The sequence below is a fragment of the Cicer arietinum genome, chromosome 8 (genome assembly GCF_000331145.2).
Source record: "Cicer arietinum cultivar CDC Frontier isolate Library 1 chromosome 8, Cicar.CDCFrontier_v2.0, whole genome shotgun sequence".
Lineage (NCBI taxonomy): Eukaryota > Viridiplantae > Streptophyta > Magnoliopsida > Fabales > Fabaceae > Cicer > Cicer arietinum.
The window spans coordinates 2,087,152-2,114,842 of record NC_021167.2 but is presented as its reverse complement, the minus strand read 5'-3'; the positions used below and the strand labels follow the sequence as shown (position 1 = coordinate 2,114,842).

Genomic DNA, 27,691 nt, shown 5'->3' with positions numbered 1-27,691 from the left:
TAATTATATTATAATGGACCACAACTTCTATTTATGCTCGTGCATGAATTTCAGGATTACAGAAAGAGGTTACAAAGTGGCCCTTGATTGATTCAAATGCAATACTTGATTTAGATTCACCCAAGTAAAATCTTTCATGTTTTACTGTCTAATGTACTTCAACTTTTTTCTTCAAACTTCATGGGACAATGTTTTTATGTCGGTCATGAAAAGAATTGATAATTCTCTTCTGAACTATATTTCTCAAGAAGCAACAATTTAGCCTAGCGCAACTGGTTGATGCGCTGTATGTGAGTATTGTAAACCTCGTGATACCGAGTTTCATTTCTACTCAAAGGACCCTTATGAACATAGAAGGTGTAATTCACCCATTTTACCAATTAACATCATGCACCAATATCTACCAAGTAAAAGCTTCTTGTTATAATAAACCTGTGTCATACAGAATTATAGGACCTCTGAACTCAAATAGTTGCTAATTGCCACAAAACTTTAAACACTTCATTTTATAAGAATTATTTAGTTCTCTCTACCTGTTAATATTATAATTACAACTACAATTCAATGATAGGACAGTTGAAGTGTCTTTTTGGATTTTGATTATATTTTGAAGTCTTACATATTGCACTATTTTGACTTTTGAGCATGCATACAATAAGCTAATCTAAACAAAATTATTGGTTAATCCAAATCCCTATCACCTAGCTTTTGGAAACCATGTAAATTTAAGTGGTTCATGATTTATAAAATCTGATAGTCCGAACATTCTAGCTCAAAGGCACAGCATAATTACGTAACAATATTGATTTTCACTATTCACATATGATGTAGTGTTATTTTCTCATTATACCATATACATTGACATTTTTGTTAAACAATGACATTGCTCTTACATCTTGTTTTCTATACTTTTGTCTCACACTTTCCATTTTTTGAGGGGGCAAAGGAGAATAAAATGAATTTATCTCCTTGTCTTCTTCATATGAAAGGGAAGTATTTACCAAAAAAGCATGAAAGGGAAGTAAGGAGTAAAATAATAAGAAAAGAAGAATAGAAATAGCATTATACGAAATGAAAAAAGAAAAAGAAAAAGGTTTAAGCATTCTTATTAATATACTACACAAAGTACTCTATTGACAAAATAATACAGGAAAACGTCACTACCATGTATCAATCAGTATAGAATTGAATTCTCTAGTGGGGACAGTATCATGTGAAAAGAAAGCTACATACAAAAGTTACACAGATGAGATCAAGATCAGGAAGCAAAGGTGTAACTTACAGATTCCATCTTTGTCACTGAGAATAATTTTACAAATCAATATACTCTTCATTCAACCATAAATGTTATTTTCAGATACTCACATGCAAACACTTCAAAAATTCTCAGAGCTTTCACGGGATGATTTGTATATCCGGTATGCAGCTATGCACATTGTGACATTACCTATAACAGTTAATGCTGCTTGAAGAGCTACCAATACCTACAATTCATAAGAGAACCTCATTCATTTCATACTAACAAATCTTAACTAACTTGCAATTAATTCTAACCAACTTGTAACTATCTATAATCAACTCCAACTATATCTAACAAATCTCCAATAATATGTAACATCTCTACAACCTCTATTTCACAATGACATATTTATTACAAGAAGGAAGCATCATTTCTCAATTGTTCTTATGCAACAAGAAAAAAATTTCATGACAACTTAGTAATCCAAAAAAATATATACTTTGCTGAATTTTCACAAATATAAATAGTAGCACATTGATATATGTAAATTTTAGGAAAGCAAATGAGTATAATGTGAATGATATTTTGTTGGATGATGATCCGTTTGTAACTTTGTGGAGAAAGATCAAAATACATATTAGGATTTGGATACTCCATGTGAAGACAGCTTGGTTCAAGTTGAAGAAAATGCACTCGCACATGATTTGGAGGTTTGTAACTGTGGTAACGACGAGCCTGATGAAGGCAGAATTGTCATTGATAATGAAGAGAGGAAGATGACTATTGGAATATGACTTTAAAGATTAGCCAGGCTAGATTCTAGATATCTAGATTCTAAAGTTGGAGTGCTGGCCTATTTCCTCTTGTGGTGTAATGTTATGTGACTCATTATGAGTTTATGTGGCCTTATAAATGTGATTTAGAAGTCATTTTTCTTATCTATGTTATTTTCTATGCATGTATGTTTGTTCAAGTAGCATTTTGAATTTAAAGAAGCATCTTACAATCGATGCCACAATTCTGCCTTTTACAATCACTCATCCACTCCTAACCCTAGATAAAATATTGATTTTGAAAACATTGATAGCAGGAACAACAACAACAAATCAAAAAAGAGGACAAACCGACAGGCCTAGACAATGGAAGAAACTGGTGTTAGCAAGCCAGCAAGGGATGGATAGTCTTGCTTGTCACCAACTGTTTCAACTCCTGCCGCCTTACACAACTCAGTCAAATGAGATGGTTACCAAAGCCTAATGTTTGGCTTTCGATTGTGCCAAACTCTAAAGATTATGTGGAATCAACCAGCCAACATCCACCAATCTGCTTATCATGATAGTGTATATGCAGTGATCACTCTTTAGGGAATTGATGTGATGAGATATTGATCAGAGGCAGGTGCTACATGAAAAGTATACCAAGCCTTGGGAATAGGTAATAAATCAAATTTCTTGATAGTATGATATCAAAGCACTATTAGTAAGATTGTTTTGACAAAGAATAGTCCACTCGAAAGTCAATGCTGACTTTTGACATGCTCTTTAAACAAGACTTGCAAAATATAAAAGCATAGAACTTTACTTTTAAGCTCCAAAGGCTTAAAAGAATTCTAGTATAGTAAAGTAATAGATGTTCTGTATGAAGGAAGAAAGGCCTCGCTACCTCAAGGGAGTCGGAGTTATAAAAGAAATGCCATGTGCATGCACAAAATGCCCCACCAAGTAGAGGAACCTACAACAATGAGATATGAAGCCATTGCAATGGAAATAAAATAAAAATAGAAAACAATAAAACTTACCATACCCCAAGAAAGGCCTTTCCAAGCTTGATACCCTGATTTCTCCCCATATTGCCATACCAAAGCCATAGCTATAATCCTTTAAAATAGAAAACAAAGAATGAAGATTAATAAAATGGTAAATGGAAGGGGATAAGATAAAAATTGGTACCATTCAACGACGCTGGAAACGTGAACAGCCCAAGTGGGTAAAGAGAGGGCATTGGAAGGTTCATGAAGTTCGAGTTGGATATATGAAGAAGCGCTTTCTACAATGTTTACCAAGTCAGAGAGACCTGCTTTCGGCTTTAAGCTTCCAAATCGCCCAAACCTGCTACTGTTACTGACTCTTGAATTATTATTAAACGCAAACGGAATTTTCGGAGAACAAAAACATGGTTTTGCTAAGTACAACGTTGCCGCCGCCATGGTTAGTTCGAAGATATTTAAGTCTCAAGAGACAGACAGAGTCTCTTGCTTTTTCAGCCTCCTACTTCAGATAACAACACACACCTGCAAGTTTAGGGGCAAATGCCCTCACTTTAATAATTCCATTTTTGGTGGATAATTATACATTTTATTGGAAAAAATTAAAAATTGTGCTGATTGCTCTATTTAGTTTTATCATTTTTCATTACTTATTTATTTTTGGTACAAGTCCATTCTGAATTATTATCTTCATTAAATAAATTAAAATGTTATATTTGGATAAAATCTTAAACTACGTGTATTTCAACGTGTGTTATAAACATCGTAGATAGGATATTCAATTAAAAGTTCATAAACCGGTTAAATGATTTCTTTTTTGTTACTAATAAACTGATTAAAACAATTAGAAAAATTAAAATATTAATTTGACTTTTTTGAGTAAGTGGATGATACCTCATACTTTTTCTAATAACATTAGTGGGATCAAATTTATAACATGTCAGATTTAATATCTATTTTTTATCATTAGACTAAATTATTGGAGTTTTATTTTGATTTGAATTAAATATGAAAATAGTAACGGTATGTATCACACTGCAAAAATGACTAATAAAATACCTGCTCTAGCTCAAGTATTGGTAATTAAACAATACTATATTGGAAACTATGCGGTACCAAATTTGATTCCTATTCATTAAAAAAAAGTAGAGTCTACGTATAGAGCGGATTACATCTATATATCCTCCAAATATAATATGATATACCACTTTTGTAGTATAGGTGCTCATTAAGAATTATTAGCAAGAGCCAGAGTAAGAAGGCTACTTTGCATTCCTACCATAAGATAAATGATTTTTTTTTAACAAACTAACATATTCTACTACAATCATCTGAATCTGATAGATGAAAATGGACAAAAGTTGTACCTGTCTCAAAGGAAATTGTTCTCTGCAGCGGCTTCACATCAGGAGAATAGCGAAAAACGAATCCACTAAGAATATAACCAGCTACAAAAGATGACAAATGAAAAGCAACAGCGAGCAAAAAGATAGCAAAACCAAATGAGGATTTGACGGAGTCAATGTTAAGAGCAAGTGGTGCTCCGGCAGAGAGAGCAGCAACCAATACCGATAGCAGAGGCAAAAATGGTGGAATAGCATTACAAATATGAGGAAAGAAGCTGAAAAAATAAAAGAAAAATAATTCTATGAGAAACAAGACAACACCTTTTAAGAAAACATCAATGTTAACAAATTTCTCTGAAATATTGTAGTACTTACCGATTTAGAAGTAGACCAAATGTAATAGGAACCAGCACAATCTGTGTAATGCTAAACACCATTCCTTTTACATCTATTGGCAGTCTCTTCCCAATGAGCAACAATAATAACAGTGGCGTGATGAAAACCGAGGAAATAGTAGATAATGATGTCATGACTATGCTTAATGGTGCCACATATGGATCTGATAGAAAAGTAGCATAACTTGAGAGCTGAGCTCCACTAACAGAAGCCAGCAATACAATTCCTGCGCCCGATTCATTTTACTGTCAAAATTAGAAATTACATCACACTATCACCTTTTTTTTCTGATATTAAGAGAAACAATTATCACCTATTGATGTTGGTAGACTAAATATATTTACTGAAATTATGCAAAGAAGATATCCAAAAATGAGCAATGATTTTTGCTTCATTATCTGATGATACAAACAAATTAACCAAAAACAAAGATTTTGCTTAAAGGAAAAAGAGACAAAAACGTGTTTTATTTTAATGGTAACAATAAATTTTGTTTCGTTTGAATAAGAAGTAAGTATCTGGGGGATTGGATCGGGTAGCAGGGAACCCGAAGAGTTCAGCGATGCACATTTGAGAGGCAGCTTGGAGCTTCTGTACTCTGTGAAACCAACAACAAAAGCATGCATAAAATAATTGAGTATTCTTTGTAGGTAGAAACAAAAAAGTGGAATAAAATAAATGGGTGTATACTATACACAATGAGAGTACTATGTTGGAAGTTTGAACCCAGAAGAAACGATAATGGAGAATAAACGTTAGACGAGCATCGCAGATAAATTGGAGGTTTTTGAACATGGCATAGTGAAAGATGTGAGCAACTATCATTATGCAACTGATTCACTCTGCTTGAAATTGAGTACATGTTTTTGAACTTGAGTGAGTAACTTCACAGCATTAACTGGGATTATAAATTCCACTCAAACATTGTTGACCAATTATTGTTCGTCTGTTTGTTTCATTTTTCTATTGAAAACATGATTGATAATAATACTAGGACTATTATGGACCCTTTTCTATTAAGAAAAATAACGACAATGATATGAAATTGACAGCATTGCCCAATATTTAAAGATAGAATATTATTTATGTTTACTGGATTGCCCACTATCCCATAGAATATCATTTTAATTGATTTGCATGGATTCTTTTAACTGAAGACAAGTTCTGAGAATCACATTGTTTTCACGTTCATGAGGAAAATCAGGACGCAGATTCTGGATTTCTTGTTTGGAGGATTTTGTTCATTTGTTTCTTTGCTTCTGTTTTTCTTTGTTTCTTGTGCATGGTGTAATAGTGTCATATATATGGTCGCCATTGGTATTGGTATGGAATGATTTTTAATTAGTGGTAAACTAGCTAGCGAGTTACTACATGACAACAAATTTAATTTTAATTACAGTCTTCTCATTCTCTTCTGTTGGTGTAGTAATTGGTGTTTTTAGATAATCAGAAGGCTGAGACAGAGAGACAAATGATGGACGCTATATGCCAAACGAAATTTCATGGACAGAACACTGAATATTTATGTGTCTTTCAATTCAATTTTATTATTTTTTATACAGATTGCTTTACCATATTTGTTTACCATCATGTAGTCCTCTTCAATCAGTATATTTCTGTTTTTTTAATTCCAGTTAAATTTCAGAAAAGTTGGAGGTAAAAAATCCATATCTAAAAAAACTATAATGAATATTTATATTTTCTGTTTAAGATTAGAATACTATATAATGTTGTAACTATCTCGTGCAAGAGAAAATTCTTATTATTAGAATTTATCTTGTGGTTGCGGATCAGCCTTGATGTTCCTGTTGGATTGATAGTGTACTTAAACTGAGATAATTGTTAACAATCACATGAGCAGCCACGAACAAAGCTTTCATGGAGAGAGAAAAGCTCTGAGAGGAAAGTGGAATTCTCATTTCTGATTAGCTTCCTATTTATATAAAAAAAGATAGTGAACATTATAGGAGTTATGTGGATTATCACATTAAGCTAAAAACAACCATATAAGTTGATTGGACACCACATTTTTACCCAATACCATAAGACATTGAGTATATGAATCTTCTCACTTATGTATTGCTTAACATCACCTTTGTATCATAACTAATGAGATTGGAAACTGTGAGTGGTCAAAGAAGTGACTTACATGTTGACAGAAAGTGTTAACTAAATAACAGAAAATAATTATAAGTGTGACCGTGAGTATGTGACAACAGTTATTAGAAAAGTAGTATAATCTCTATATCTCTCTCAATATATACTCTATATATATACAGTATATATATACAGAGAGAGAGGATGGGAGAGACTTTTTAAAATTTAAGGAATACATTGTTTCTACAAGCAGCCCATGAGTGCATGGGCTAGTTCCTATTGGTGAAGCGGGATTTGTTAATCACCAACTTGCTTTGAGGTTCCTAAAATTTGAAATACCCACTTAAACATAAAAAGACAAGTGTCAATTATTTCACACAACTGGTTCTACACTACCCTTAAGAAAACTGTGTTAGAAAAAGTTGTGTGATGAAAGAAAAAAATATTATAGTAGTACATAATAAATAATGTGAAAAAAAATTATAATAGTACATAATAAATAATGTGATATCATTGTATCAAACTTCTGCTTCGTTGATCCCTTCTTGGGATAGCTTCAGCAGTACCGATGCTCGCGAAGATACAAGATGGACCCAATGTGCAAAATACACATCTAAATCCATACCTTTCAGGAGGTGCTGTGTTTTGTCTCATGCTTTCCTCTTTTGGTCCAGATCAAGACAAGGCCAAATCCCATCAAAGACATAATTGCAGTCTGCAAAAGAAATCAGCCACTTATATTGCAATAGAATAATTTTTGGACTCGGTGCTATACTTCTTTATGTAGACTAGTCATGCAACAATAAACTGTGTTTACAACAGTATATAGATGCTTTATTTGAAGCCTTCTATTTTCTTGACCAAAAACAATAGCCATTTTTAACACAATGAAGTAATCAACTCAGTGCCGTGAGTATGCAATGAAGGGTTTTAAATCATACTATATCACTCTATCTCTTTAAAACCGGTGAAAAATGAAAAATCGCATGTACATGATTGTTATTGGAGTCTAATCAGAATTGGGAATTTACCGAAATCGCTGGAGGCATACTCACAACTGGATCTTCAAAAAACTTATTAGAAAGAGCCAGGGCAAGGAGGCTACTTTGCATTCCTACCATTGGAGAAAAAATGTTATTTAAGTGATATATGCTACTGCAGGCACTTTGATGGATGAAAATGGAGAAAAGTTGTACCTGTCTCAAAGGAAATTGTTCGCTGTAGTGGCTTCACATCAAGAGAATCACGGAAGACAGATCCACTTAGTACATAACCAGCTATAAAAGCTGACAAATGAAAAGCAACAAGAAGCAATAAGATTGAAACTCCAAGGGGAGATTTAATACAGTCAATGTTAAGAGCGAGCGGTGCTCCAGCACAGATAGCTGCCACCAAAACGGATAGTGGAGGCAAAAATGGTCGAATAGCATTACAAATACGAGGAAAGAAGCTGCAAAAAATTGAATTATGTAAGAAAACAACACCTTTAAAGGAAACACTAATACTGAAAAATCTTTTGAAATTTGAAATGATAGTTTTACCGATTTAGAAGTAGGCCAGCTGCAATAGGAGCCACCACAATCTGTGTAATGCTAAACACCATTCCTTTAACATCTACAGGCAATCTCTTCCCAATGAGCAACAACAATAAGAGTGGCGTAACAAAAACCGCAGAAGCAGTTGACAGCGATGTCATTACTATGCTTAATGGTGCCATTTGTGGGTCTGTTAGAAAAGTAGCATAATTTGAGAGCTGAGCACCACTAACACAACCTACCAATACAATCCCTGCGCCTGATTCATTTTACATCCAAACATTAGAAAGTATATCCCAGAAGATCTCTGTCTAATATTATTTAAGATGGACTATTCTCACCTATTCCTGTTGGTAGACCAAAAACATTTACCGCAATAATATAAAACAGATATCCCAGAAGAGGCTTCACAACAAACTGGCCAAAATAACCAGTGGCAATTTCTGCCGGCCTATTAAACGCCTCAAGGAAGTCCTTTTCACTTGAATTGACCCCAACTGCAAACATCAAAAACCCTAATGCAGGTGCATAGTATCTGCAAGTACATCACATAATAACTGTGAATTCATGGCTGAAATAATTTAAATTAACAAGTTGTTGTTTGCATTACACTTAGTGTTTCAGAAATCAGTTGTTTGCACAATTACATTCCATTTTGCATTTGCAGTTTAAAGCTGAATTCATTTATTAATAATAAGTTGTTGTTTGCATTGCACTTTGTGTTTCAGTTATCAGTTGTTTTGCACAATTACATTCAATTTTGAATTTGCAGTTTAAAGAGATACAATACATCAAAACATTCTAGATGAGTAGATAAGAGCTAATGATTGTTCCTTCATTGCTTCATATCACCTGGCCTAATCAATTTCTCCAAAATGCAAATAATCATAAAACAATATTTTCATCGACCAATTCGTCGAGAACATACACAGACCTGGTAGTAAACCAGGTTAAAGAAGGTGGGAAGATTAGAGCTAGCAGCGTACTAGCAAAGATTGCAGGAGGCAGAAGTGAATTTGAGTTCTTCAGTATCTGCAAAATAGACATTAGACATTGAATTTTGCTTCACCATATGAGGAAAGAGACTTAATAATAACCAAAAACAAAAAAATGCCCTGCGTTACTCTGTTTTGTATTATGTGCATAGTACAATTTTCAAAAACCAAACTTGTTGACTGCAAACATTTCAAAGAACTTATGTAAGCTTTTCTCGTAACTACTAAGGACTTTAACTACTATCATAAGCATTTGGGAGACTCGGGGATAATATATGGTTTTTTATGAGTACTTAATACATTAATCAATTTTGAAATGTGTCTAATAAATAGATTAAACTAATAAATTTTGAAGTGTTTAATTTAAAATATTTCAATTGTTTTGTTTACGAGTAAATTTCACAACAAATACTTTAGATATTGATATCTATCATAACAAAACTATGACATCATGCTTTTACGAATTGGAAATTGGGTTATGACTTTATGAATTGTTTTAAGTAGCGAGAATGATGGAAGATTTATTGACTTGGTGTACTAAAGTATTTTATAACTTGTATATTTTGTGATCATTTATTTAAATGTTTATTTTTTAAGAGGATCTGGAGATTATAAAATGGAAAAAGAGATGAGCTAAATTCATTGATTTGCTTGAGAAATGTTTTAGCGATGCAATATCTATTGCTCTTTACATAGGTGTCTTTCTAAAAATCATATGTTTAAAAAAATGTTTTTTCAAACAAACATGTTTTTTTGAAAATCATTTTTTATGTCCTTTATAATAATTTTTTAGTTTAAAAAAATCACATTTAAGAAATTGTATACAAACAGACTAAAAATCATTTTTTTAAACATATATTTTTATAATAGTAAATAATTTGAAGTTAATGTTTTTAAAAATCACAAAAAAATAATCTTTAAATTATTTAAAATGAAAATCATTTTTATCTAAACTCAATCAAACGCCCTCATTATGTAATTTAGAAATTATAATTTTTAAGAAACTAAGAAATTGTTTTATGTTCGTCTGATGTAAGAAAATAAGAAATTGTAGTAAAAAATCAATCGTAAAAAATGACCTTTTTTTTAGAAATTACTAGAAAACAACTTTGAAAAATCAATTTTTAGATTATATTCAGATTTTTCATTTTTTTTTATAAAAAAATAACAAACACATACAATTTTTCAAAAGTGATTACTTAAAAAAAAAAAGTTTAAAAAAACACACCATAAATTGTTTGATTCAGACAAACTTAAATACAGTTATAAAAATAAATTACGACTTGACATGTAATTAAGGCTATGCTGATGATGAATATGTAGCAGGGGTGGGTGGCTTGCTGCTACGTTAGCACACAATTAATGATTGATTGAATTACATTAATTAGAATTGTAGTAATAAAGTAATTTACAAAAATGAAATGGAAGTGTACCGCGATAGGTTGATATGAGTGATTCGGGTTCGGATCGGATGGCGTGGATGCAGCACCACATTTTTGGGGAAGCCTAGGGCTCCAATCCCCTAAGCGAACTGAAACGAGGCACATAATTGTAGTAATTATTATGATTTGTAATTGTATATAGAAAAAGAAAAGGAAAAGAGAAAAGATATGTATGTTACATACTAGTAGAAGTAGGTTGAAATTTTGAACGCAAAGGAATCGTAAAGGAAGAAGAAGAAGAAGAGAAAGAGAAAGAGACGTTGTTGCTGCATCGCAGTGATGATGATGATGATGATGATGAGAAGGGAACAAAAGGCTGTTTCACTATGCTTGAAATTGAAATTGAATTCATCTTTAATTCTACTTACCCTCTCCACGCCACCGCCTCCTTTTTCGTCGCAACAAAAGATCAAAAACTATATACCATAACCCTATATTTTTATTAATTTACTTTATATCACTTTTAAATTTAATTAACTCTCAAATTTTTTCCTAATTCATGTGATAAGCATTAGTATCACTACCAATATAATATATTTGGAATTTGAGCGTAAGATTAGCTTTGTGATTGTGGTTAATTTTTAGTGCAAATATCAATCTCTATTAATAAATATTTTAAAGGTACCGTTAAAGTGTTTCGACATAGATTAAAGAATAAATAGAAAAATCAATGTCTTAAGAATACTTGTTATTTATTATCATTTTTCATATTTAAAACTAACGTATAGAAATTATACACTTAAAATTAAATTAATTCTTAAAATATTAACCATAAATATCATATTAAATTTTGACAATAACAAATTCTCTTATAATCAATCACCCAAAAAATATCAAATTCTCTTCCTTTTTTCTGACATTTAACAAATCCTGTCATAGTTTAACCAAACCCATCACATTGTATTACCATTACATAACACATAATGGCAAATCTATAAATTTAATTCATTCATCTTTTGTGTTATTTGATGATCATGAACCATTTCTTCTAACCTTACCATCCAAGAAATCATTTTAGAGAATTAATTCGATGACGTTTGCAGAAGGGGATAACAGCGTTAACGACGATGCTCGTATAACGGAGGAGGAGGTAGACCCATTAATCCATCATACTCACGATAACAACGTTAACGACGACGGTGGTGGTGGTGGTGACTACGTTAAATTGAGACAGGGCCCTCACGATGCCACACCACCACCTTTGCGGTATTGGATTAAATTGGGGGTGTCTCTTCTCTTCATTAGTCTCTTGGGTCTTGTTATTTTCCAATGGCTTGGACCTTTTTTCATTCAAAAGGTCTTCTTTTTTTTTTTTTTATCTTAAATATCCTATAATCATGTGTGTTATAATGCTTGTAATAATTCTTTATATTTCTCCTTCATTATAATATTTTCATGCATTTGTAAAAGACTAAACCAAGGTTGATTTATGTAGATTTATCTATTTATCTATCACATTCCCTTTACCCTCCATTGGAAATTTTTTTAATGTTGAAATTCATGATCATGATCATAATCATTAATGTATTGCCAATATAGTGTAAGAGGTAAAAAGTTTGTAGATGATATTTTAGGGGTGTATCTTTTCCCCTGTTTAGTTTCTCTGTAGTTGTTTTCTTTTCTTTGTTATCCAAAAAAAAAGTTTGTAGATGATGCTTTTTCTCTTTTTTATTGCACTCATATACTATGATTTTTCATTGTTCACAACAACATTCTTAAATTTCTACGTTGAATTACCTATTTTGAAATGACACCCCGAAGATTTGACACGGTTGTCCCTCTTATCTTAGCCATGTTTTGATTGTTGATGCCTTAGGATGTGCTCGTCCACGTTTGATTGATGATGCCTTAGGAGTTGCTCGTCAACGAGCGTAGTTTGTTTTTTGTCTTTCTATTTCATTCTCATAAAAACTACTGTTATTTTCAGGTGTTTATTCCGGTAATAAATTGGCAGAAAGACACATTCACCTCTTCACAGTTAGCTGTTATAGTGTTTGCTTCGATAGCGATATTTCCTACCATACTTTTGCCATCCTCGCCTTCTATGTGGGTTGCTGGGATGACATTTGGTTATTTTTACGGTTTCTTGCTAGTAATGTCTGCAGCAGCTGTGGGAGTTTCACTCCCATTTTTCATTGGCTCAATCTTCCATCATAAAATTGCAGTACATGCCTTATCTCTTTAGTCCAAGTTGATATCAGTCTTTTTTTATGTTTACCTCATATATGCTAATTAGGATCAAACATTTTGTGATTCTTTATAGGAGTGGTTAGATCAGTATCCAAAGAAAGCTTCTGTTTTAAGAGCTGCTGGTGGAGGAAATTGGTTTCACCAGTTTCGTGCAGTTGCTTTAATCAGGATTTCTCCATTCCCTTACATAATCTACAACTATTGTTCTGTGGCAACAAATGTCCAGTATAGTCCTTACTTGTGTGGATCTTTGGTAGGAATGATGCCAGAAGTAATTGCTTCAAGATGGTTCACTTCTTGAATATTGCATGTAAATGTGAAAGTTGTTAGAAACTATATTAACCATTTTACAATCAATGGGGAGTTACTAATTTATGTTGTGTTATTGGTTTTATTAGCTACGCCTTCAGCATGGTATATTTTGCATAATTTAACTGTTTCAAAAATATATAACTGTATGCATTATGACTCACATCACTGAATGATAAATAATTACTTTAGTTAGGTGTTATTGTTTAAATTAATACCTGGTATAATTGAGGCTCTTGCAGACTCACCATCTTGCTTGGCATTGTTTGTATTGTTCTCTTTGTCTCAATATGTTGCTTTCATGATTTAGTATAATAGAAATCAATAAATTTATCTAACAATGATTTGGTCAATTGGTGAATCTTATTAATATACTGGTAGTCATAATCCTTCAAATTTATTTTAGTTTCGTTCATATAGGGTGGAAGGTTGATCTCATCTTTGGTTGTGTTTCTTGCTGCCTTCAGTTATAAAAATTCCCTTATATGTTTGACCAAACTCAATGATTTGTTTACGATCTTCGAGTTTTGAAGTTCGTTATAACAAAACAATAGTACTTGATGATCTATTTTCCTTCTTAAATTTTACACTTCAATCTTGAAGCAAGTTATCTTGTGCTGTTATCCATTTCAAATGTTAATTTATTTATAATTTTTACAAGACATAACTAGTGATAAAATATTGCATCTTGAACTCATTGTCTCGTGTGTATCTCTTCTACAGGGGAATTTTGATCCGAGCATTGGCTAACATCTCACACAAAACACTCACTCTATCTGCTCCGCAAATTGCTTTCAATGTTGTTGGCTTCTGCATATCTGTATCTACAATAATATTTTTCACACTCTATGCTAAGAGGAAACTCAAGGAGTTGCAAAAAGAGGATGAACAACTACTGAAATAATATTCAATAGCTTTAGACTGAATTTCATCGTTGCCTTGCTGCACAAGGCAGTTACTACTATCTCATATTAGCTCGTAATATATTAATTGATTGATGCACATGCACACTGCAAAGTTGGGTGAGGTCTTATTACTTGCGTAACTTCGTCTACGAGAGAATGGATCGTTCAATGTTCGTAACAGCAAGAAAGGTTTACCGAGGAACAAGCTGACACGACAAATGTTAGTATTTTGCTTTATTCTTCCTTAGGTTGTCTACAAATACACTCTTCTTTTTTTGGTTTTTTCATTCATCTCCTCGACTCTGTATATGAATGATATTTTTACGGTAATTGTGAAGTATCGCCGTCATGTACATATTGGCCTACATATATTTCTCTATATATATGACATTGGTTTCACACTAGTATTATATAAAAATAAAAATTTAATTCATAGACCTCATTGAAGCAATACACATCCCTTTAATGGATAAAAGAGAAGAGATATGCATATCTTTTTATTTTTATTTTTATTTTTATTAAAAAGCAAGTGTAGAGTGAAAAATGTATTGAATAAGAAAAATACAAGATATGCAATTCAGCTTGTATATATTGTTTTGAAGCAAGCACATTATGTGGTCCTCATTTCAGATTCCGTGAGTCACAGCTCAGCAGAGCATTTTGCGTTTGTTTTTAATAATATATGTTTGTTCCTTGGTTGGTATTCACCGTTTGTCCAAATGTTATTACTTACTTGGAGTGACACTTACTGAACATATATATTAAATCGGCTTAAATCCAATGTCTTGAACAATTGTCTATGTGATAATGAATACTCTGATTCACCACTGTTTCCACAGGTCCAGATTCGATTTCAATACCATTACAAATGGATTGGTTATATGACGAGGACTCCATAAATGAGAGTAATGAACTGTTCATGTCAGTTACCCCCCTCTTATTTATTTTCTTTTTAGGGACATGCATGGGTCACCACTCTTTCTATAGGTTAATATTACAATAGATTTGTCAGAATCACCATTAACTAATGCAATTTAAATATTGTAAGTTGTAATTTTGGTAAAATCAGAATGATTCACTATAATATTAAATCACTGTGATACTAAACATATTCTTTATGTGGAAAGGGAGGATTTGCCGTAATAAAACAACATCCTTTAATTTTATTGTTATTTTAAGTACGGAGAGGTTGTATTTGATTGAGATTTTAAAAGTTTTTTAAAAACAAAAAAAAACTTGTAGATTTTAAGAGATTATACAGAAATGTAACATCTTTTAAGATTTAAAACATTGTTAGGATTATATCGTTTAAATTTTAATGGATTCACTAGTAAAATATTTGTGTCTCTGCACGGGTTTGTAATTCTGTTTTATATAATATTTGTGTATTCGCACGGCTCTGTAATTCTAATTTATATAAAGTTGATATTATTTCTCTTTATGACTTAAAAAATATATCAATTTATATAAATTTTGAATATGTTTGAAAAAGTAAAAGCCATGGAATATGAAGACTCGTAAAACATGACTACACAATTTTCTCATTTATCTTTTATATATGTAAACTAAAGTGAACTAAACAACCCTTAAGCATAATTGCAAAGAAAAAATTCGGCTTAATTGCAGTTTTGATCCCCCTATTTTAGTTGAATCGCAAAAGTAGTCCCTCCATTTTGTTTCTCCTCAGTTTTGGTCCCCAAATATAATTTTGGTTCAAAATTTGATAGAGTTTCATTTTTTTTTTTTTGCGTTTATTTAAGTCACATCATTCCTCAAAATCTCGTGGTGCAACAATTGTAACTGAAATTTATTATCATAAATGGTGTGGTGCGGCTTAAAAAAGAATGAAACTTCATCAAGTTTTGGACCAAAATTCTGTTTGGGGGACCAATATTGGAGAGAAACAAAATAGGGGGACTACTTTTGTGATTCAACTAAAATAGGAGGACCAAAACTGCAATTAAACTAAAAAATTAATAAATATTCAATTTTATTATTGACAACTTGTCTAGCGTAGGATAATGATTTTGATATTTTTATCAGTGAAAACTTATTTTATGTATCATAAGTAACACTTTCACATGAATGAAAATTATTTTAAAAAAATTATTAATGAGAACTTGTCTTATATATAATAATTCAATCTAATTAGTGACAACTTATCACGTGTATGATGATTATTTTAAAATATTTATCAATGAATATTTGTCTCGTGTATGATAGTTCAATCTCATAAGTGACAACTTGTTTTGTGTATGATAATTATTTTGAAATTTTATCAATAAAAAATTATCTAGTATATGATAATTCAATCTCATAAGTAACAACTTATCCATCTATGAGAGTGATTTTAAAATTTTTATAGATGACAATTTTGTTGCATTTATGATAATTTAATCTTATATATACAACTTATCATGTATATGATAGTTATTTTAAAAAAATTATGAGCGTGCAAACTTATTAGACATAATATTTGTGATGTACAAACTTAAAAACGAAGATTAAGTATACTATAATTACTTTAATTTTTATTTAGAAAAATAATAAATTTAACTAATCGATTGGTGTCAAACATATATGGACTATCCACTCTTACCATATTAACAAACCATTAATTTTAACTAATCATTTATTGTCAAACATTTTTCCGTACATTGATTTTATAATATTAACTATTCTAATTTTTATTTAAAAAATATAAAATATATTAATTATAGTTATTTGCTTAATGACAAACATTAATTTCGTGTTTAATTTTGTGTATGAATTACGCTCCAACGAAACAATTTCTTAAGTAATTCATTTTCAAAAATAAATACCGTGAAAAATTGTAATAAATGTAATATAATTGTTATATTTTTATGTGGATCATGTTAAAAGAATACTAATTTTAATTAATTCATCATTGAAAAAAAAAATTATCCTCGAATGAATTTTATAATAAATTGTTATTTGTGAAAAAAAAATGGTATCTTATAATTGTTATCTTTTCTAAAATTTATCTCTTTCCTTGTGGATAGATTTGAGTGAATAGTAGAAAAAGTGAGAGATGTGGTTTTCGAATAGAAGAAAATCAACTAAAAGAAAGAAGAGAAAGAATATATACTATCATTGTATATCTTTTCTTTATTCCACTAAAGTGTAAAACTTTTCTATAAATTAAATGATGAGGTTGTTCTAAATCAAAATATATATATATTTGGTATCTCGTTAAATTATGGCTAGTTTCACAATTGATGGCGGAAACATGGCATAAGGGGAAACCTTTGGAGACGTATGCATGTATTGTTGCTATTGTATCTGTCAATGTGTATGCGCCTGAATTATTATTTTTAACCATTCATTAAAAAAAGGAAGGAAAAAGTTTTAATGTCAACAATTGGATATCTTTTAATGTAAACAATTTTATTATTTTTCTTTATGAAAATTCAGAAATTTTTTCATTATCTTTAAATTACTTTAGAAGATTATAATTATTTTTAATAAAATTTATATTTTTATCAAATTCATAATTTAAATATTTCAATAAATTTATATTTTATCTCTAATAATAATAACATCAAATTTATTAAATAAATAATTCATATTTTAATATTTAAGTTAGAGATTAGATTTAGAAAAGGATAGAAAGAAGAAATATATTTTCTTGGTGATTTAAGGATTAAATATTAAAGTGTGGGTTCTTTATTTGATGAATTTCATGTTATTGAAGATGAATATATGAATTTATTCGAGTTATGATTTTAATAAATATATGAATTTTTTTGAAATTAATAATAAATTTTTTGAATTTTAAGTTTTATTTTAAGATGATGATACATCTTTGTAGTTTCTATAAAAAAATAATAATAATAATTGATATTTTAAGAGATAAATAATTAAATTATTATTTAAACTTAAATAAAAAATAAATTAAGAAAAAGTTAAATTATTACTTGAAATTTAGTTAATGAATGGTATTTTGTCCACGCAAAAATAACCCAGAAAAGAAGGAAAGAGATTCTCTATATGCATCCTCTTTTGTTACTAGTTAAATGCAAAAGGACAAATTTGAACAAAAGGAAGTAACGTTGAAGAGAGAAACTTTTGGGACCATTGTAAAACTAAAAGGCTCAAATAGAGATGGCCAAAAATCACCAAATACCAGAATTTAATTTAGGTTAAATTATATCGAAGGTTCTTAACTTAAAATTATAATTAACGTTTTAATTTTTTTTTTTTTTTTGATTTAGTCATTTATTTTAATTTTAAATGATAATTTTATATTTTAAAATTTCAGCAATGTTATCTTTTTATTTACAAAAATTCAAAAAAATTATCAAATTTTTTAAACAAAACCCATAAAATTAATAATCATCTTCGATATAATACAAATTTCATCAAATGCATAACTCAAATATTCAAATAAACTAATATTTTTATCTCCAACAACATCAAATAAAAAATGAAAATATGAATTTATTTAAATATTTAAATTATGAATTTGATTAAATTTTTTTTTTTTTTATTGAAGACAATAATAGTTTGATGGGTTTTGTTTGAAAACTTTGATTTTTTTTTTTTGTAAAAAAAAGGACAACATTATAGACATTTTAAAATATAAAATATCAAATTGTCACTTAAAATTAAAATAAATGACCAACTCGAGAAGAAAAAAAAAAAACATAAAAAACTAAAACGTTAACTAAAATTAAGTTAAGGGACCGCGGGTGCAATTTAACCTTTAATTTAATATGGTTAATCTGATTCATTTATATACTCCCTTTTTAATTATAAGCATTATAATAATGGGTGATTTTTTTTCTTTCATTTCTCACATATTAAAAAATAATTATAAATAAAAAATAGAATAATAATTTTACTAAATTATTTACATTAACCATTAATATGTTCTCCATATTATAAATGCAAAATAAAACATTTTATGTATGAGTGTTATTTTAATAATTAAAAAATATATAATTTTCAACTTGTGAAAAATATATCAATACTGAATAAAGATAATTTGGTAAAATTATCATTATTTTTATTTTATTTATAGTCATTTTTTCATGTATAAAATAAGCCAAAATAACACCATTGTGAGATGAATAATGAAGTATAATATTTATGTGCATAATATTAATTAGAAAATACAACAACAACAAAAATTATCATATTAAAAACTGAAAATACATTTTTTTGAGACAATTTTTTTTCTTCTAGAGACACATAGAATTTTTAAGTGCATTTTGTTTTCTTAATTTCATGTAAAAAAGTTCATTTCCTAACTTACTTCTAATTTATAATGATTATCTACTTATATCATTAATAAATTAATTTAAGGATATTTTTAAAATAATTAATAATATTTACTTTATATTAGACTTCGTGTAATATTCAATGTCTCGTTGCGGCGATAGCTCAATTAACCGTTAGAATATTTTCAAGATAATTTTTGTAATAACTTTAATTAGTTCAAAAACATTAATTATATATTTTTCAACACTGAAATAATGTTCTTAAAACTTCTCATTATTTGAGTAACTAAAGGGTAAGATGATGTAGTCAAATTTGCTAAAACAAATAGTAGTATTTAGTAACTATACAAAGTTAAAAAAATGATCTTTCATAATCTAAAGGAACAAAACGGATACAAAATAAGCTTTCCATGATCACAATCATTTGGCCACATTATCTAGATACACATACACACTTAAAAAAGATAGAAAAAAAGTATTTCATTTTAAAATAATTAAATAATAATGCGTTTTTGTGTGTGAGTTGAAATATACTTGTGACAAAATAAGTATTTTTCACAAGTACGAAGTGCATTTGTAAATGTTTAGTTTTGACTAATTTTCTTCATATAATTAATTAAGAGGATTTCCAACTAAAAGTATAGCTAAAGAAACGGATAGATTGAATAAAGCAAACCAAAACTGTACTACAGACAAACAAACACACACTTTTATTTCCACTTTACATCAACTTTCTTGATGTTCTTCTTCTTCAATTTATTTTGGTCTTCCCAATATTTCCAAACTCATTACCTATCTTTTCTGGCATACTAATTGAGATGTTGTTGACGATAATGATGGTGGTAGTGACTTGGTTGGTAGGGAAGAATAAATGCTGGTCCTACACTACATTGAGGTGTCCTTAGACCAACAAGTAACTCATATTTATGGTCACATACACAATTTTGGGTTTACATAGTTAAATTAAAAGGGTATCATTGCTTCATAAAGTTTTTAAAAGAAAGAACTCTCTCATGCACGTGCTTCTAACCTTCACTTGTTGCCAATCTCTGAATTTATTATTATCTTCACAAAACTTATTACTACAAGAAATTTTATTTAATTGCCTCACTGTCTCACCTGCTTCCTTTCCAGCAAAATTACACCCACCATTTCCACCATCTCATCATATGCTTCATAATTTCACTTTCATTATTATTAAATTAAATTTAAAATTTTGGTTTTTATTCTTTCAATTTTTTGTTCGATCTTATAATTTTTTTAGTTGACAGTTTTAATCTCAATAAAGATTTTTGTGAGAATTCTATCAAACTTTAACTATATACTTTAGGTTTTAGGATAGAAGTCAACATAAAGAATAAATTTAAATTGATATTTATGTTATTTTGAGCTTTCGATGTTAAAAACTCATATTCAATAGCAATAACTATTGTTGTTTAGTAAAAATATATTGAGAGTGCAAGTTGAAGAATTTTTTTTAAAATAAAATTTTGGAATTTTATAAGAAATAAAAATACACTCCTATTTAAATTTTATTATTATTATTATTATTATTATTATTATTATTATTATTTCCCCGTTTGTTGTTGCCTTCGATTGTTTCTCTCTCTTCATCTAAGACAACTTCAAGCTTCCATTTTTATGCTACCCATTTGAACCCCACAAAAGCCAAATAATTTTTTCAACACTGAAAACATTCTAGAATATTTTTTCTAGATGCTTGAGGTAGAACAACCCAAAAGGAGATGAAGTAGAGATCTAACAAGTTGGTAGTAGATACTTCGGTTAAAAGAACTTCACTTTGTTCATGTTGTCATTTCATTTTCATTTTCTCTCTCCTTCATTTTCTGTCCTCTTAATGAGAATGCTCCATGTTGGTGAAAGTCGTGATGTTTTGTTTCTCATTGGACCGACATTTTACAAAAACCTCAAACATTGTAGCTGATGAAATAACATCTCAAAATCGCATCCTAATTGATTACTAATGTCTGTAGAGTAATCACATTGTTTCGAGCATGAGAATACATCATCAAATTCATCTTTCTCATGCTCTATTCTGCACCATTCTCTGTTTGCTTTGGTCTATTACCACTGTCTCACCAATAACTGAGAAAGAGATTTTACTTCAATTCAAGGGTAACATCACAGAAGATCCATACAACAGTTTGAGTTCATGGGTTTCTAGTGAAGACCCATGTCAAGGTTTCAAAGGTATTTTCTGTAACTCTGAAGGGTTTGTTGAAAGAATCGTGCTTTGGAACACAAGCTTGGGTGGAGTGTTGTCACCATCACTCTCTGGTTTGAAGAGGTTGAGGATATTGACATTGTTTGGGAATCGATTCTCAGGTAATATTCCAGAAGGTTATGCTGATCTTCACTCCTTGTGGAAGATCAATTTCAGCTCCAATGCTTTAACTGGTTCGATTCCTGAATTCATTGGTGATTTGCTTAACATTCGGTTTCTAGATTTGTCAAAGAATGGTTTCAATGGAGAGATACCTTCTGCTTTGTTTAGGTACTGTTATAAAACCAAGTTTGTTTCCCTTTCTCATAACAATCTTGTTGGTTCAATTCCTGTATCTTTAGTGAATTGTTCCAATCTTGAAGGCTTTGATTTTTCTTTCAATAATCTAAGTGGTTTTGTCCCTTCTAGAATATGTGACATTTCCATGTTATCATATGTATCATTGAGAAGCAATGCCTTATCAGGTAGTGTGAGAGAGCAAATTTCTGCATGCAAGAGTCTAATGCATTTGGATTTTGGTAGTAATAGGTTTACTGATTTGGCTCCATTCAGCATCCTTGGAATGCAAAATCTTACTTATTTTAATATATCCTATAATGGGTTTGAAGGAAAAATTCCGGATATCACTGTATGTAGTGAGAGATTAGAGATCTTTGATGCTTCAGGGAATGATTTGGATGGGGAGATTCCCTCCAGCATAACTAGATGCAAGAATCTTAAGCTCTTGTCATTGGAGTTGAATAGGTTGAAAGGGAGTATCCCAGTTGATATTCGGGAATTGCGAGGACTATTGGTTATCAAATTGGGTATTAACTTGATAGGAGGAATGATTCCCAAGGGGTTTGGCGACATTGAGCTGCTTGAATTGCTGGATTTGCACAACCTAAACCTTGTTGGTGAAATTCCGGACGATATAACTAATTGCAAGTTTCTTCTTGAGCTGTGAGTTTTGTAACTTTCTCAAACTGTTATATATATTAACTTGAACCTCTGAAATGTGAATAAAAAGTCTGATTCTTTCGTGTTGCTGCAGGGATGTGTCTGGTAATAACTTAGAGGGTGAGGTTCCGCTGGCTATTTACAATATGACAAATCTGGAAGCCCTTGACCTACATCATAACCAGCTTAAGGGAAGCATCCCATCAAGCTTAGGAAATCTATCGAGGATCCAATACTTAGATCTATCGCATAATTTGTTTTCTGGTTCAATCCCTGCTTCCCTTGGAGATTTAAAAAGTTTGAAACATTTTAATCTCTCATTCAACAATCTCTCTGGTGTCATTCCTGATATTGCAACCATACAGCATTTTGGTGCACCTGCATTTTCCAATAATCCTTTTCTCTGTGGTGCTCCTTTGGACACTCCTTGCTCAGAAAATGGAACTAGATTGTCACCTTCGCCTCCTGGGAAAACTAAACTTCTCACCGTCTCTGCAATTGTTGCCATTGTTGCTGCAGCTGTTATTCTTGCCGGGGTTTGTTTGGTTACCATCGTGAGTATTAGGGCCCGGCGTAGAAAAAGAGACGATGATCAGATTATGATTGTTGAGAGTACCCCTCTAGGATCAACAGAATCAAATGTTATAATTGGAAAGCTGGTTCTCTTCAGCAAAAGTTTGCCATCAAAATATGAAGATTGGGAGGCAGGCACAAAAGCATTGCTTGACAAAGAGTCTTTGATAGGTGGCGGATCAATCGGTACAGTCTACAGAACCGACTTTGAAGGTGGCATCTCAATTGCAGTGAAGAAGCTTGAGACTTTGGGAAGGATCAGAAATCAAGAGGAATTTGAACACGAAATTGGGCGACTAGGCAACATTCGACACCATAATTTAGTTACCTTTCAAGGTTACTACTGGTCCTCTTCAATGCAGTTGATTTTATCAGAGTTTGTTTCAAATGGGAATCTCTATGATAATCTACATGGGCTTGGCTATCCCGGAACCAGCACCAGTAGAGGCAATAGGAAATTAGATTGGTCTAGAAGGTTCCAAATTGCGCTCGGAACTGCAAGAGCCCTTGCATATCTCCACCACGACTGTAGACCTCCAATCCTTCACCTCAACCTTAAATCCTCTAACATACTCTTAGACGACAAGTACGAAGCCAAGTTATCTGATTATGGATTAGGAAAGTTGCTACCAATTTTGGATAATTACGGTCTGACCAAGTTCCACAATGCTGTTGGGTATGTTGCGCCAGAGTTGGCTCAAAGCTTTAGGCAGAGTGAAAAGTGTGATGTTTACAGTTTTGGGGTCATTCTTTTGGAGCTTGTTACAGGGAGAAAGCCTGTGGAAAGTCCAACCACAAATGAGGTTGTGGTTTTGTGTGAATATGTAAGAGGTTTGTTGGAGACTGGCTCGGCTTCAAATTGCTTTGACAGGAATTTACTTGGCTTTGCTGAGAATGAATTAATTCAGGTTATGAAATTGGGGCTAATTTGTACTTCAGAGGATCCTTTAAGGAGACCAAGCATGGCTGAGATTGTTCAGGTTCTTGAGTCCATCAGAAATGGATTGGAATCTCATTAACTCAGAATTAGATTATTGCTTAATTATCAAATTCTTTCCAGGAAGTTAGTATCAGATAGAGCATACATGGAAGAAAACCCAGATAGACTCTGGTTACTAGAGGGGGAAGGAGAGGATGAAAATTCTTTAGCATTCATTTTTGTATTACCATTTTTTTATATAAAATTTGTAACATTACAATAAAATGCATTTGTTTATTCCATTGTTTCAATTGTTTTTAAGGGAAAAACAAAAACTGCATAGTATTTGTATCCTCTTTGCTTTTTTCTTCCCCAAATATTGTCTTCATTCGTTTAAGGTTACAAAGGACACATTTTTTTTAGCAAACAAACTTGCATCAGCTCATGGACTCGGATTTATGCACACTTGTCTTTCAACTTGGCCAATGCCCGTCCTCTTGAGCAATATATTACACAAACAAATAAATATTCCTTTGAGGAGTGATTATTCCTTCTGAGATGATGCTGGTTTCACCACAAGAATAAAGAATCAATAAACAAACTAAACTTGTAGAAATAATTGACACCACATCAACTTGTGGTCTCAGAAATTCTCCCAATCCGTTCCATTACTACAGGAATATCCTTTTCAGTCAATGTAGTAAAACAAAAACGGAACCATCCAGGTTCAATACAGTGACAAGAGGATCCCGGGGTAACATTGATCTTAGCTACATTCAGCAATCTATCCCAGAGCTCTAGTTCCCCCTTTTCACTGTAAGAACGGATTAATCTGCTTAAGTCCGCCCAGCAGCAATAACCACCACTGCTTCTGGCACACTCAATTCCCAACTGATCTAATCCTGCCACAAATGTATTGTACATTTTCTGCAGCCTTAATTTGTTTGTCTTTATGAGCTCTTGTATAAACGTTGTATCTGAAATCATGGAGATAAGCAGTTGCTGAGTTGGAGCAGAAACAGTTGAGAATTTTGCCAATTTTTTGGAAGCAGCCACAACATGCTCATTATAGGAGTAGATGACACCCGCTTCAAAACTTGGAACAGAGAGCTCATTTGCTAGATCAAACACTATATGAACTCTGTCCCGATCACGATCTTCTGCTTCCATGATTTCTGCCATGCTCACAAATTCTGTGTTTCCAAAAGTAGAGCCTGCAAATATTTCATTAGAGATTATGTGAATGTTTTTCTCTCTAGCAAAGTCCAGAAGATCAAGTAGTGTTTCCCGATTTAACAGTTTGCCAGCAGGGTTTGAAGGGTTCGATATTATAACTCCACGAACTTTCTGACTACGTTTCTTTGCTTGGTTGAAGGCTTGGTCAAGCGCAGTTATGCTTAGATTGAAGTCATCAGCGCTGCGACAAGGAACAGACACTATATCCACGCCTGTTCGCAATTTTACATCCTCGTCAAAGCTGCACCATAGATTCAAAACTATAATTGTTTTTTACCAGCAAGGAAAGTGGGTAACAAAACAAGGAGTTTGGAGATAGGAAATCGATTGTTACCCAGGACAATGAGGTGTGGGAACAAGGAATGCATTTCCATTATCTGCTAGGCAGAAGCTTAGAATTTCAATGGCAGGGATGGCACCTGTAGTAAGTACCATGTGGGAGGGGTTGAAGAAAACCGGCTTTTCCAAAACTTGAGAAATGAAACCAGCCACAGCCTGCATGATAGAGAATTAAGATGGAAACACAGGCTTTGCAGTGATGCAGTTAAAAGAGCAACTTTAAGAGAATGCAACATGCATATGCCAGAGAGACTTGGATAAGATACATACCCATCTACAAATAAAATTATTAGAAGCAAGAACCACCGAGAAAATGCTTAGCTTGCCGGTTATTGCACACCTTAATATGCATATATCAAATCAAGATGAGATGACTAATTAAGGTTTCAAAGCTTACTATAAAAATGTTATTCTCACCATATTTGTGCAAATACACATTTACAACTTATGCATGATAAGTAACAGTTAACATTATAATATTAAAAAAGTAACACGAATATACTAGGTTAGGAAATAAAACTAAAATAACCGAGAAGGATGTTGGTTTAAATGTGTGAGCAAACTTCTTTTCTTTTCTCTTTTGAAAAAGCTACGAAGCAACCAAGAAAAACATGATTTAGTGTATTTTTGGTTTCACTTTTGGATGAAGCAAACTTGACTCTGAATATTAAAATCGATTTTGACATATTTAAAGGTATTTAAATATAATTAATTTTGCCTTCAAAATTAATTCTAACCACTAGAATTTTGACCTTTTGCCTATATAATTGATTTTCAGCCTGAACTTTATTATTCAATCACTTCTATCCAAATATAAGTTACTTTTAGTAAGAACTAATTTTACAAAATGAATCACGAAGTTTCAAACTCACACAAACAAAGTAATTATGTCTTGTGTGACAAGTTGAATCAATTAGGAACTAAGTAATTACTCACCACTTTGAAGTCCATGAATCCATGGTAAGGAGCAAGGTCAGTAATATTGAGGCATCCACAATTTGCTGGTGTCCCCAATATAGCAGCGCTTCCACAGTGACGAATCCATTCTTGAATCAAATCCACAGATAGCTACAACAAGAAGGAGAACAGAAGAATCAGAAACGCAATTGTAGCTTTGAAAATAAGAGAATAGAAAATAAAAGGAGAAGAAACTCACAGTGTTTTGGTGCAAACCAAGCTGAATAACACCATCGGGATTATGAATCTGATGGTAAGGGTTATCTGCGACCTTGTTTAAACCTACGTAATAAGGAGATTCTGCAACTATGGAATTGACCCGACCCGATATACAAGCGGATGCGGTTGAACCTCTGACCCGCTGGGAGAGAGAGCGTGGCAAGACGGAGAGCTCTGGAAGCGGAAGGTTGTTGGAAGGAGGAGATTGGCGATTACGGTGACGTGTCTTAAAATAAAGCTGAAGAAAATAGAAGAGAGCACAAGGAATAACTGAACCCCAAATAAGACCACCTGTTCCTTGAACAACTCCTTGCAAAGGCACTATCACTCTCATCTCATAATTCTAGTACTAATTAATTAATGATACTATTATAATTATTAGGAGGAAAAGAAGAAGAAGAAATAGAAGAGAGTGAATGAGTGTTTCAGAATATTGGATGAATAGAAGAAGGATATGATATGTGTCATTTTCTTCTTCTTCTTCTTTGTCTTTGCTGCGGGTCCTTTTTTCTTCTCCTTTGATATTTGCCGCTCATTTTAGTTATCACTTTGCGCTTCTTTTAAAACGACCATAGCCGCCTCTTATTACAAAAATAAATAAATAAATAAATAAAGATGTTTCCACAACTCATGCAGCGAGGGACCTATTGGTTTATGGACCATTCAATTGTGCTTTCATTAGGTTATAGATAGATAGATGCGACTATATAAGAATCAACTCGTGTTATCATAACAATACTTAGGTTATGTAAACCACACTTTGGCATTTGGCATAACGGGGTAAATATGAAACATCATTTG

At 31.6% G+C, this 27,691-nt stretch overlaps 5 protein-coding genes across 9 annotated transcripts; 2 read left to right on the top strand and 3 right to left on the bottom strand.

Moving 5' to 3' along the window:
* Positions 1–1,080: 1,080 nt before the first annotated feature.
* Positions 1,081–5,774, bottom strand: LOC101514971 (uncharacterized). 5 transcript variants are annotated; one of them, XR_012161622.1, is made up of 6 exons: positions 4,727–5,774; positions 4,373–4,626; positions 3,300–3,530; positions 3,044–3,117; positions 2,903–2,971; positions 1,414–1,484 (listed from the first exon to the last, which is right to left on the bottom strand). XR_012161622.1 is itself a non-coding variant. In XM_004511580.4 (5 exons), exons 2-5 carry the CDS (start codon positions 3,444–3,446, stop codon positions 1,377–1,379), a joined length of 513 nt encoding a protein of 170 aa, XP_004511637.1. In that variant the 5' UTR covers positions 3,447–3,530; positions 4,373–4,512; the 3' UTR covers positions 1,081–1,376. The 5 variants fall into 5 exon arrangements, 2 of the variants coding, with proteins under 2 accessions (XP_004511637.1, XP_073220579.1); XR_012161624.1 differs by lacking the exon at positions 2,903–2,971 and having other exon boundaries at positions 1,081–1,484; positions 3,039–3,117; XM_004511580.4 differs by lacking the exon at positions 4,727–5,774 and having other exon boundaries at positions 1,081–1,484; positions 3,039–3,117; positions 3,190–3,530; positions 4,373–4,512.
* Positions 5,775–7,187: 1,413 nt separating this feature from the next.
* On the bottom strand, positions 7,188–11,347 carry LOC101514320 (probable sodium/metabolite cotransporter BASS5, chloroplastic). The gene is made up of 8 exons (XM_004511578.4): positions 11,000–11,347; positions 10,808–10,905; positions 9,314–9,411; positions 8,721–8,914; positions 8,386–8,638; positions 8,041–8,294; positions 7,876–7,958; positions 7,188–7,559 (listed from the first exon to the last, which is right to left on the bottom strand). The coding sequence occupies exons 1-8, from the start codon at positions 11,166–11,168 to the stop codon at positions 7,473–7,475; spliced, it is 1,236 nt and encodes a 411-aa protein (XP_004511635.1). The 5' UTR covers positions 11,169–11,347; the 3' UTR covers positions 7,188–7,472.
* Positions 11,348–11,628: 281 nt separating this feature from the next.
* Positions 11,629–14,655, top strand: LOC101513986 (uncharacterized). The gene is made up of 4 exons (XM_004511577.4): positions 11,629–12,113; positions 12,744–12,980; positions 13,080–13,290; positions 14,032–14,655. Exons 1-4 carry the CDS (start codon positions 11,847–11,849, stop codon positions 14,217–14,219), a joined length of 903 nt encoding a protein of 300 aa, XP_004511634.1. The 5' UTR covers positions 11,629–11,846; the 3' UTR covers positions 14,220–14,655.
* Positions 14,656–20,978: 6,323 nt separating this feature from the next.
* On the top strand, positions 20,979–24,450 carry LOC101513659 (probable LRR receptor-like serine/threonine-protein kinase At1g12460). The gene is made up of 2 exons (XM_004511576.4): positions 20,979–22,650; positions 22,742–24,450. Exons 1-2 carry the CDS (start codon positions 21,479–21,481, stop codon positions 24,237–24,239), a joined length of 2,670 nt encoding a protein of 889 aa, XP_004511633.1. The 5' UTR covers positions 20,979–21,478; the 3' UTR covers positions 24,240–24,450.
* On the bottom strand, positions 24,414–27,400 carry LOC101513333 (1-aminocyclopropane-1-carboxylate synthase 6-like). The gene is made up of 4 exons (XM_004511575.4): positions 26,871–27,400; positions 26,651–26,782; positions 25,710–25,870; positions 24,414–25,616 (listed from the first exon to the last, which is right to left on the bottom strand). Exons 1-4 carry the CDS (start codon positions 27,222–27,224, stop codon positions 24,770–24,772), a joined length of 1,494 nt encoding a protein of 497 aa, XP_004511632.1. The 5' UTR covers positions 27,225–27,400; the 3' UTR covers positions 24,414–24,769.
* Between the last annotated feature and the right edge of the window lie 291 nt (positions 27,401–27,691).

Coding starts and splice junctions, on each gene's coding strand:
- LOC101513986 (XM_004511577.4), top strand. CDS start 11,847: ATGACGTTTGCAGAAGGGGATAACAGCGTTAACGACGATGCTCGTATA. Junction 12,981..13,079: donor TCTTCCATCATAAAATTGCA/GTACATGCCTTA, acceptor GATTCTTTATAG/GAGTGGTTAGATCAGTATCC. Junction 13,291..14,031: donor GCCAGAAGTAATTGCTTCAA/GATGGTTCACTT, acceptor GTGTGTATCTCT/TCTACAGGGGAATTTTGATC.
- LOC101514971 (XM_004511580.4), bottom strand. CDS start 3,446: ATGGCGGCGGCAACGTTGTACTTAGCAAAACCATGTTTTTGTTCTCCG. Junction 3,118..3,189: donor GTTTCCAGCGTCGTTGAATG/GTACCAATTTTT, acceptor TCTATTTTAAAG/GATTATAGCTATGGCTTTGG. Junction 1,485..2,902: donor ATAACTCCGACTCCCTTGAG/GTAGCGAGGCCT, acceptor TATGAATTGTAG/GTATTGGTAGCTCTTCAAGC.
- LOC101513333 (XM_004511575.4), bottom strand. CDS start 27,224: ATGAGAGTGATAGTGCCTTTGCAAGGAGTTGTTCAAGGAACAGGTGGT. Junction 26,783..26,870: donor TTGGTTTGCACCAAAACACT/GTGAGTTTCTTC, acceptor TTCTTGTTGTAG/CTATCTGTGGATTTGATTCA. Junction 25,617..25,709: donor CCCACACCTCATTGTCCTGG/GTAACAATCGAT, acceptor TCTATGGTGCAG/CTTTGACGAGGATGTAAAAT.
- LOC101513659 (XM_004511576.4), top strand. CDS start 21,479: ATGAGAATACATCATCAAATTCATCTTTCTCATGCTCTATTCTGCACC. Junction 22,651..22,741: donor TGCAAGTTTCTTCTTGAGCT/GTGAGTTTTGTA, acceptor GTGTTGCTGCAG/GGATGTGTCTGGTAATAACT.
- LOC101514320 (XM_004511578.4), bottom strand. CDS start 11,168: ATGAATTCAATTTCAATTTCAAGCATAGTGAAACAGCCTTTTGTTCCC. Junction 9,412..10,807: donor ACTCATATCAACCTATCGCG/GTACACTTCCAT, acceptor TCTATTTTGCAG/ATACTGAAGAACTCAAATTC. Junction 7,959..8,040: donor AACAATTTCCTTTGAGACAG/GTACAACTTTTC, acceptor CTCCAATGGTAG/GAATGCAAAGTAGCCTCCTT.